Source organism: Archocentrus centrarchus, chromosome 2 (assembly GCF_007364275.1).
Source record: "Archocentrus centrarchus isolate MPI-CPG fArcCen1 chromosome 2, fArcCen1, whole genome shotgun sequence".
In the NCBI taxonomy this organism is placed as follows: Eukaryota; Metazoa; Chordata; class Actinopteri; order Cichliformes; family Cichlidae; genus Archocentrus; species Archocentrus centrarchus.
Window position 1 is genome coordinate 3,436,310 of NC_044347.1, and position 10,931 is coordinate 3,447,240.

The 10,931-nt window shown below is 39.9% G+C and overlaps 1 protein-coding gene across 1 annotated transcript; it reads left to right on the forward strand.

Annotated features, from left to right (window-relative positions):
* Positions 1-2,248: 2,248 nt before the first annotated feature.
* Positions 2,249-10,323, forward strand: LOC115793504 (hydroperoxide isomerase ALOXE3-like). The gene is made up of 14 exons (XM_030748536.1): positions 2,249-2,395; positions 2,562-2,760; positions 2,882-2,963; positions 3,429-3,551; positions 3,644-3,747; positions 3,965-4,131; positions 4,283-4,423; positions 4,927-5,130; positions 5,306-5,392; positions 5,477-5,646; positions 6,911-7,032; positions 7,152-7,252; positions 8,501-8,671; positions 8,786-10,323. The coding sequence occupies exons 1-14, from the start codon at positions 2,249-2,251 to the stop codon at positions 8,963-8,965; spliced, it is 1,998 nt and encodes a 665-aa protein (XP_030604396.1). The 3' UTR covers positions 8,966-10,323.
* The last annotated feature ends 608 nt before the right edge of the window (positions 10,324-10,931 follow it).

Sequence of the window (10,931 nt, forward strand, 5' to 3'; positions counted from 1 at the left end):
AATAGTGCACTGAATTGTAAAGTATCTTTGAGTATCTTGAAAAGCACTGTACAAGTCTAATGCATTATTATTATTATTATTGAATATCCATCAGTTTAGCAGTCTTTTCTTGAAGTCATGTCATGGATGGAAAATTGTGTCAGGCGATTCTTAAGAGCTGGGCACTGCCTTCAGCATTAGTGGGGCGTGTTCCGCAGTTGGTGGGGGTCCATCCAGGGCGTCACACCGTTTTGGGATGAAGTGCATAGGCATGCAGTTGTCATTGGTTTTTTTTGCTGGTGCAGCGGTTGGTGAATCATTGTGGGTTTTTAGTCACCCTCTCACCTTTTTCTTCCTATTTTCTGCCCCTTTTTTACTTTTTTCCCCACATATCAACTCTGGCATTGCTACAAAACACACACATTTATGTGAAACCTAACAAATAAATAAAACAAAACGAACAATGCTAACAAGAAGAGCCTATAGAGAATCTATAGAGCTCGTCTATAGTATGTTTGGCACAAAAGTGCATTCAGATCACACTTCTTTTTGCAAAACCTGCCAAACAAGACAGGCTGTAGAAGAAAGAACAAAGCTGTCAGTGTGAAGGGTTATCTGCTTGTCATAATACCACATTTTTCTAAAGTATTTATCAGGCCTATTTCTTTTTAGTTCCTTGCTCTTTTTTTTTTATTTGTTTACTTGTTTGTTATTTCAGTGTTTTATTCTGGTCCCTTCCAAGTTGTCATCAAGATTTACAGCAGCACAATAAGGTGTGCTGTCTGTAGCTGCAGGAAAATTTGGTGAACGCATTTATCTGCAATACTGTAAAAATACAGTCTAGACCATCACAGCATCTTTATTTTAGACAGTCAAACAAGTGAAATGAAAAGATTAGTTTGGAAGGACTCTAAGAAATGCAGAAGAACTTGAAAGCTGCTGAAGGAGTCTCTCATCAGCTGATGTTGCTACACAGTCCACACATCTTTGGACTGAATCTGAAGATCAAGCGGGTCACACACCAGAATGTTAGCAGAAGAAGAAAGTTCTATTCAAACCAACCAACACAAGCTAGCACCTCATGAGAGGATCTCAACCAACACCCCAGAGCTGAAGTTGTCCCTTGCAGACAGACAAGCATACTGGCAGGTGTAAAAGTTCATATTTAACTAAGAAAACAAATGTATGCTTGTGTATGGACTTATAAGAAAGTTAAGGTGGAATATCTCAGCACAATCTGTGCTGAGATATTTTTGAAGGACCTTTGTTTATCCAACTGGCTGAGCAGGAAACAGCTTTCATGTCCTGACTTGAAAACTTAAAACGTACTGTTAGTAAAGCTGAACTGTGTCCAACTGCACTGGCTTTGGTGTGTGAGACTGAGACGCTCTGCTGCACAGTCACTCTGCCAAAGAATTTAGCCAAGTGTGTTGACCTGGAGCAGAAATAAAAGCTCAGATGGGTTAGATGGTGACTTAAAGTGACAAATTAGTTATTCACCATTATTCCACATGCACAGCTGAGGCAGAGCTGTTTGCAAGTATGTCCTGGTGGAAATCTGTCACTGAGTGTTGAGAAGAAATGATTCCCAAAGCTTAAGGCCTGCTGTTAGACATTTTACTGTTGTTCTTTATTTTGTTATAGCACACATTCTTTAAGCATTAGCACATACTGTATTATGACACTTTCTCTTTGCATTTTAAATCAATCTGAACACAGTCGTTCACTGAGCTTTAGTTCAGAAGTTGTAGCAGAGAAACGAGCAGTGCACCGAAAAGCAAAATGGAAAAAAACAAACCAACAACAACAAAACAACTCAGAAATACATGAGAGACATTTTAATTACTGTGAGCCAAATATTCAGTTAGTTCTTGTTAGATGAGAGTATTTGGCAAGAATGGATGAATGACAGTTTCCTCATAACTCCTCTGGCTTTGTTTCAATTTTTTTCTTAGTTTTTGGCAACAACATTGTTTTTCAGGTCCCAAAATTGGAACATTTGTTACTCGAGCTGACGGTTCCACCTCACAGGACACTCCCAGAAACTTTGCATAAAGAACAGACATCAGTGCTGACTCGTTATACCAGCGGCACAGTTCATCAGAGGAACTTCTTGGTCTCATAGCAAAGGTAAGACAGATGCTTTATGAAAGGGGAACTGATCATAGAAAAAACACAATTTAAATCGGTTTCATCTTTATATTTAAGATATATTTAATGTATCTGTGATTTTAAAGTTGTTAAAGTTTTTCTTCATTGAAGGGTGAAGATGGTTGATTATGAGGTGACCCTGTTCACTGGCGATCTGGCCTTTGCCTCTACGTTTGATGATATCTACATTAAGCTGGTCGGCTCAGGCGAGAGCCAGCGAACACTTCTCCCCCGGAGCTGGATACCATCTTTGTTTAAAGGAGGAGTGAGTCTGAAATCCTTCACGTTTACATTTGTGACATGCATCCTCAACTTTGTGTAGATGAGATTAAATCTTGAATTAGCAAATTTGTTCCCATCTTTTAAGTAACTGTGATTACTAGGAGGTTACTGATGAGTTCTTCTGATGAGCTTTTCTGTTGTTACTGCAGGTGTCAAAGTGTACCATATCCTGCCCAAAATCCCTTGGAAAGCTGGTGCTGATTGAGTTACAGAAAGAGACGATGTTCTTTAATGACTCTTGGTATCCTGCTAAGGTGGACGTGAAATCCCCTGAAGGAGACACCTACCACTTCCCCATCTACCACTGGATCACTGACAGCGAGCTGCACTACTTCAGAGAGGGGGCAGGTGTGTGGAAATGTGCTTGTCGCACGTCATGTGTGCATTTCACTGACAACAGAAGATCTCAAACAATGACAAAAAAACTAGACAATTGGACTGATGAATCTCAAATTTATTCTATTTGAAGCTCTCCTGGTCTTTGAAGACAAATGCTCTGTTGATGGTTACAGTCGGGAGCAGGAGATTAAGCAGCAACAGGAAGTTTACTGGTAAGTGATCAGAGTTTGTGTTAGACTCTAAAAATAATCGACTTTCCATGTGATGCAAACATGATGTTTTACTCTAAATCTAACAGCTGTTGAATGCCGTTTTCACTCAAAATGCTGATACACTGTGGTAGTGTGGTGTAAGCACTGTTGCCTCACAGCTAGACGGTCTGGGTTCGATTGCACCTTCCTCCAAGCCTTTCTGGGTGGAGTTTGCATGTTCTTCCTGTGGCTGTGTGGAAAAAAGCTTTGGTGTGAAGTATGCTGAATACTGTTTCTTCAGACAGACTATTGTCATGTGTATTGAAGTCTGCGTCATTTATTTGTATGCATGCTCTCAGGCAGTTCTAATTTTTCTCAGAGAATAAACAAACTTACTGATGAATCACAGACTTTTGCAGACAAACTGTTTTGATAACCCCTCACCCCTCCATTTATCCACGTCTTTCTCTCTCTTTTCTTTTTCAGCTGGGGTGTGTATGAAGAGGGAATTCCTCACTGCATCAAGGCAGACAGTTTGCAGTCTCTGCCCGATGACATCCGCTTCTCTCTGAGTAAAACTGCAGAGTTGGCCTACACTGCAGCCACAGGGTGAAGTCTTTATTTCCAGTCATATACACTTATCCATACCTAATAAAAATCTTTAATGGATATTAAAAAGTAACTGTGCCTTCCTTTTCCAGATTGATAGAACTGGAACTGATAGGAATTTCTGAATGTACGGAAAATTTTACGTGTGTGGAGAATATTGATCGCCTGCTATGCGTCCATCAGTCTAAAACATCAGGTAATGAGTGCCACACTTTACAGTGTACGCATACTGGGACACCTTAACCTACTACCTGAGAACAGGTTAATGTGGCAGAGACACTTGGTTCCCAGAAAAGATGCAAGTCCCCTTTGGGGGACACCTCCTTGGAAGTTCAGCTATTTCAACTAATTGAAAAAAAAATCTAAATTTGTAGATTTTGAAGTTTGAAGCTGAAAGATAATTCTTTTTCCAGAGTACGTCAGACAACACTGGAAGGAAGATGATTTCTTTGGCTACCAGTATCTAAATGGTACCAACCCCATCCTGATCCGACGCTGTGAAGCACTGCCGGACAAGTTTCCTGTCACCAATAAAATGGTTTTCCCTGATGGCAAACACAGACTGGCAGATGAAATGAAGGTAATTGTTTAATTTTCATCAAATGAAGGTACATTCCTTGTACCTGGCTGATCTTACCTGCATGTTTAGCGATATGACTGCACTGACACATTGACTTTGACTACATGCAAGGGGTCAAATAATTCCTCATTCTTTCCGACATTTCAAATAGAAGGGAAACATCTTCCTGTGTGACTACAAGCTTTTGGATGGAGTACCTACAAACACCATCAATGGGAAGAAGCAGTACCTGACGGCTCCTCTTGTTCTGCTCTGGAAAACTGGTGATAAGATGAAGCCAGTTGCTATTCAGGTAAGATTAGAGCTCAGACAGATAACACCAAGAATAAATTTGACTGTTGAGTACTTTTATTTGAACTTTATAAAAGTTTCCACCTTGCTGATTGTCTCTTTGAGTAGATAGCTAGATAGCTGTGAACTGTGAAAGTTGTTTTCATCTCCAGAAAAGGAAAGGGAGCTTGTGTCTGCCTGGACTTCTTGAAGTCCCTTGATGGGGCATTCAAGGACCGCCCATCTGGGGGCTTCATTATCCTCCTGGTGGACCTCAAGGTTCAAGTGGGCAACAACAATAAAATGTAGAGGGGTATGAGTGGAGGACTTTTGTGTCTATGGAGAACATATACTCAGATGTTCACTGTCACTCCCAAAACATCAAAGTACAATCACACAGGGAATCAGGGCATGAACAAACTGTAAACAGACAACATTTACTTGGAGTCCTTGATGGTTATTGGTCAGTATTGATAAAAGATCAAATTTGGTGAATCAAAAACATGTTTGTTGTTTTTCCTTCAGCTGAAGCAGAAACCAGCAAAAGACAACCCGGTTTTTCTTCCTACTGATTCTGAGTACGACTGGTTGATGGCCAAGATCTATGTGAGAAGTGCAGATTTCAACCTGTTTGAACTCAATACTCACCTGCTGCGCACTCACCTGCTGGCTGAGGTTTTTGCAATGTCAGTGCTGCGTAACCTGCCCATGGTGCATCCTCTGTACAAGGTAACTGAGGCATATATTAGATATTACACACACAATTGTTATAGAAAACAAAAGTTTCTAAGTTTATTATCAGTACAACAATGAAAGACTGGATTAAAGATCATATGATTATAAAGCATCAAATAAGAAAGCAAAAAGTCATGGCTTTACTGATCAGTGTGCTTTGTTCCATCAGCTTCTCATACCTCACACTCACTACACTCTGAACATCAACTTCTTAGCTCGGACACGTCTAATATCAAGGACCGGAGTTTTCACTAAGGTATGAAAAGACCCACAAACCTAAAAAAAACCTTTTCACTATAATCTAAAGTATTTGTCTGTCACTGAGATTTGCCTGTTTTAGTTCACAGCTTCTGGTGGAGAGGGTGTTTTCACAATCCTGAAGAAATCCCTGTCCTCACTGACCTACAGCTCCCTCTGTATCCCAGAGGACATCACAGAGCGTGGGCTGAAAGATGTACCAAACTTCTATTACAGAGATGATGGACTGAAGCTCTGGGAGATCATCCACAGGTTCTATTACCACTTTTTCCAAAAACACATATGTAGAATTAGAGCATGACCTTTATACACTTATTAAAATTTCATCCAAGATTATGTTCCACAGCCTAAAAAATGAGGCCTTGAACTTTTGTTTCCAGTTAGACTTTTTATGTAGACTGAAGATTTATTCTCATAGGGGGTTATGAATTTAAAACCAAGACCAAAGAACAAATATCCACATATTCTGATACAGCCTGGAGGTGTGTTTAGGGTCATTGTCCTGTTGAAAACAAATGATGGTCCCACTAAGCTCAAAGCAGATGGGATGGCATGTTGTTGCAGAATACTGTGGTAGCCATGCTGGTTAAGTGTGCCTTGGATTTGAGTAAACAGTGTCACCAGCAAAGCACCTTCATACATACACGTCCTCCTCCATAACTCACAATGCGAGCTACACATTCAGGAACTGTCAACTCATCTTCCCTGCGTCTCACAAAGACATGGCGAGACAAAGACATGTCAAATTTGGACTCAAAGGACAGATTTCCCCTGGTCTGATGTCCATTCCTTCTGTTCCTTGGCCCAAGCCATTCCCTGCATCTTGTTGTTCTTCCTCAGAAGTGACTTCTTGGCAGGAGTTTGACTATATGGTCCAGATTGAACAGTTATATGGTCATCTTTGAACAGCTGATGTTGAGATGTGGCGGTCCTGATGAGAGTCAGTTTTATCATAACATTTGATGGTCTTTGCGACTGTACTTGAGGAAACTTTCAAAGTTACTGCCAGCTGTATTGCTGTTGCAGATTTTGAGTGCTTATTCTGCAAATGACTCTGTGCTGACTGCAGTTGCTGGAAATACACCATAGCCTGATCATTTTCCCCCATGGCTTCCTGTGATTACTTTTGTTCTCCATGGGGCACTCTTCCAACGTCAGGGGTGGGAGGTAACGTATGCAGAAAATTAAATATATTTATAAATGTCCAAAAGTGCTGGAATGAAAGAAAAAAGCTGAAAAAAATCTTGATTCCTGACACACCTGTTGTAAGCTTCTGTGTTTAGTCCCAGTTTTTGGTGACTTAGACAAAACCCTCAATGTTTCTCTGCCGAATCTGCCTCATTTTCTATTATCTCCTCACTATGATTATGAAATGAAGAACCTGCAGATTTTTTTTAAAAAACAAAGAAAGTGATCCAGTATTTGCATATTCTATTATTTTTCATATAAATCAATTATAAATTGTAGGTATAAAGTCTCTAATGTGTTTTACTGAATGTGTCTCTGTTTGTCAAAGATTTGTGAGGGGAATACTCAGCTTCTACTACAAGACTGATGCTGAGGTCCAGCAAGACTCTGAACTGCAGAGCTGGATTCAGGACATCTTTAAATATGGATTCCTTTCAAAAGAAAGTACAGGTGAGCTCTGAATAAAGTTTCTGATTTTATGATTATAATCTGTATGTTGAATATTACCATAACGCATCTTAAAGTTACTCGTTGTAGATTTGAGTCCATTTATTCTTATCGATCATCAGGAATTCCTCAGAAATTCAGCACTGTGGATGAGATGGTCAAGTTTGTCACTGTGGTGATCTTTATTTCCTCTGCTCAACACTCAGCTGTCAACTCTGGACAGGTGAAGCCTTTGAATTTACAGATTATCAGATTTTGTAGTTTTTCCTCTGTCATGCATCTTCTTCATACAGCTGCTCACTTTAGGGGTTCCCAAAGAGGATCATCCGCTTTGTCGCCCTATCCCAGGTGTATTCAATAAAATTCAAAGAGGTCCAGTCAGAGAAAATTTCATGAGGCTAAGGTCCGGCTAAGTCAAGCTGATAGATATGCAGAATATCATGAAAATGCTCTTTTATATAAATATATATTAGTAATAATAGTTTGGGATTTCACATTTCAGTTTAGTTTTAGTTTTCAGAGTGGTTTAGCTTGTTTTTATTACTTATCATTTTTGGTTTCATGCTTAGTTTTCGTTTTTCATACTTTGTCAGGTGAAAGAGTGACTATTGTGTAATAAAAACTTGACAAAAGATATTGTTTAAAAAAATTGCATTCAACAACCAACTGTTCACAAAATAGCAGCATTACGTGCTAAATGTGTGTAATATAAAGGCCACACATGAACATCAGCAGGGAGAAGCATAAAGAAAGACATGAACTCTGCCATTACTTTGTGGACCAGCACGGTGAGCACGCACACAGCTGCCTGATGGCGCTCCCAGCTTCAACTGCCCGAGCGGAAAAAAAGGGTTCATATCAATCCACAACAGTTTTAAATAAAACGATGAAAACAAAAGTCATTTAATCTATAATTTCAGTAAGTTTTACTTAATTTTGTAAAATTACAATACAGTTTTGTTAGTTATTGTTTTTTCCTTTTAATTAAAGTTTTCATTTATTTTAGTTTTTTTCAATTTCAGTTTGCATTATTTGGTTCGTTTTTAACTGTAATAACCCTGTTTGTTACAAAGTTTACCAACAGACACGGCAGGAAAGAGCTCGGTGGTATCACATGGTATGGCCAAACTTGCATGCAATTGGTCAGTGGGTTTCCTTGGACACTTCACCCCTACCGTAAGGACTGTAAAAGCTGAACCAGAAAGCGCTCATGATATTAAATGGGCATTTCTGTTTCGGTATTAGTTTCGGGTCTGCATGAGACATTATTTCGGTCTGGGTCCGGACCGAGGTCCACCTCTGCCCTAGATCAAACCAAGAACCCATAACACACATACAAAACACAACTCCAAGTCCAAATAACTCAGAACACTGGACAGCTAGCCCAGGACCGTGACATCTGACCTGGAAATGGTGAATGGTATCAGACTACAAAAACTGTTAATGACTTATCCATCTTTCTTCAATGCAGTATGACTTTGGTGCCTGGATGCCCAACAGTCCAACCACCATGCAGCTTCCTCCACCAACCAAGAAGGGGACGGCAAACGAGAAAACCATGTTGGAATCATTCCCCAGTGTTGACATAACAGTTAATGGCATGGCCGTCATGTGGTTACTCAGCAAGCAGTCCTCTGACCATGTAAGTACTCTGCAAAGACTGAAAAATAACTTTTGTGTTGCACAGTAAAATTTCACTAAAAGATTGTGAAAAAAAAAAAACTATGTGTCATTAATCTCATGTTAAACTCATTAGGTTCTTATTGGCCAATACCCAGAGGAGCATTTCAGTGAGGAGGAGCCTCTTCAGAAGATAAGAGCATTTCAAGAAGAGCTCCAAAAGCTGAGTGCAGAGATCAAGGCCAGAAATGAGAAGGTTCCACTGCCATACACATACATGGATCCAGATGTGGTTGAAAACAGTGTGTCCCTTTAAAAAAAAAAAAAAAAAAACTGAAGGAAAGTGTGTGCTCTGATTTATAACTGATTTTTTACTTTCTAACTTTCTTATAATTGTTAATCTTTAGTTTATGAACACAAGGACAGGAGAACTGCAAAAACAGCCATGAAGCTGCCAGAAGAAGTGGTCAGGTTTTTTTCACCTCGAGACATGAAATAATATTTTTTTCTCGATTATTATAGCAGTGTGTTTTGTGTTTATTATCATTTAGTATACAAAAAGTGTACAAGGAACAGAATTTCACTGCAACTGGCTCAACACAGGATTAGAAAAAAAAGTTGTGCCAAAAATGCAATTATAAAGGGCAGTGATAAAAGTGATCTTTCAGTAGGAGGCACTGCAGCCTCCACAGCACACATATGGTGAGTCAAAATGCCCTCTGTGGTGCTGCTGTAAAATACAGGGAGGATGGGCAGGGGCAGGTGGGGGTCTTCTCTACACCAACCGTTCAGGTTGGTGTCGACTAGTCTAATCTTTTCACTTCTCTGGTTGCACACTCGACCTGCTGGTGGAAATGTGGGGGAACTGTCTTCATCTTGGTTTTAACCAGGCCAAGATGATGACAACAGTGAGGAAGAGCGCAATGTCTGCTGAGCAGTGGTTGAGACAAACTCAGCATTATTAGACCAGCTGTTCTTGAAGTAAATAAACAAACCACCTCCTCAGGATTTAACACTGGGTACACAGCTCCTGTCAGCACAAAATGTAGCTAGTCTCTCAATACTGATGGCATTGTGAAATATAATAATAGATGGGAAACTGCCACTGTGAGGTTTCATGTTCATGTTGTTGTTTTCCACTTCCCTTGGATTTTTTTTTTGTCTCAGTATAAATTAATTGAACTATAGTTTTTTTTTCTTTTTGCAGTATTTTGCATGTTTAGTGTTAGTAACTTTTGTTGGTGGTGGGGGGGGGTAGTTAATGTAAATCTGCAAATTCTGATATTTTTTCTAGTCTAAAACCTGATAATTTCATTCTTTCAAATGAGAAAATGAATCATTCACTACTGTTTTAACAAAGATACAGACACAGACACTGAAATCGCAGTCTATGAGTAAGATGTTGCTTCATTTAGTCATGCCAATTATCTTGAAAATGACACAATTCTATTGTTTTTGCTTTGTTTTGCCTCTTTTGTAACAGCAGCGCCTCTCGCTGATGGCAGCACGGCCGCAGACACTTATCTCCATGTTTGTCTGGCTGTTTGTCTTTTCTTGGATGGGTGTTCTGTTAACTGTAATTTCCCCATTGTGGGATCAATAAAGTATAAGTAAGTAAGTATAATACTGTGTAATCACCACATTGTGATCATGTTTAAACATTAAACTCAAAGCTTAAACCACTGTTTTTTGAATGAATTCAAGACTTTCTTTAACAGTTGATTATTGAGCTTTTATCATATAGCTATAGACAATATATAAAAGATGGATGTAGATAATATCATATGTGACCCAGCTGAAATCCCTGTTATCCCAGAATTATGGCTATCATTGTAATGGCCAGTGGGCAGGTGGATTCAAAAGGCAGGACTCTGGGTAAAATTGGCAATGTTAAGTTCAGCTTTAACAGAATATGCAGGTGTCTTCCAGTGGCACTGGAATCCTTCCTCTGGTCCAGGCAAAGGAATCCGTAATGAGTCTCCTTCAGATCTCCTCTCCAACTCCAGGGGTGAAACAAGGAAAACTATGACCAAAACATAGCACAGGTGCATATATAGCACACCAGCTTAAATCGTGGCCTTGATGACAGCATCAGGTACAGGGATGTCTTCCAGGTGAGTGTAGAATCAGAGCCCCCCCCCCCACACACACACCTGTAAACCACCAGACAGGAGTCACAGAGAAACACGAGAGCAGAGGGCAATACCAGGCACTTATTCTGGTCCTTGGTGCTCAGCATCACTACCCAGGTTGCTATCTACACCGGCTGCCACCACCGCAGT

Bases quoted from the DNA above. Each gene is read 5' to 3' on its own strand.
- LOC115793504 (XM_030748536.1), top strand. From the start codon at position 2,249: ATGGTTGATTATGAGGTGACCCTGTTCACTGGCGATCTGGCCTTTGCC. The intron at 2,396-2,561 runs GTGAGTCTGAAA...TTGTTACTGCAG, and splicing joins CATCTTTGTTTAAAGGAGGA to GTGTCAAAGTGTACCATATC. The intron at 5,647-6,910 runs GTTCTATTACCA...TGTTTGTCAAAG, and splicing joins CTCTGGGAGATCATCCACAG to ATTTGTGAGGGGAATACTCA.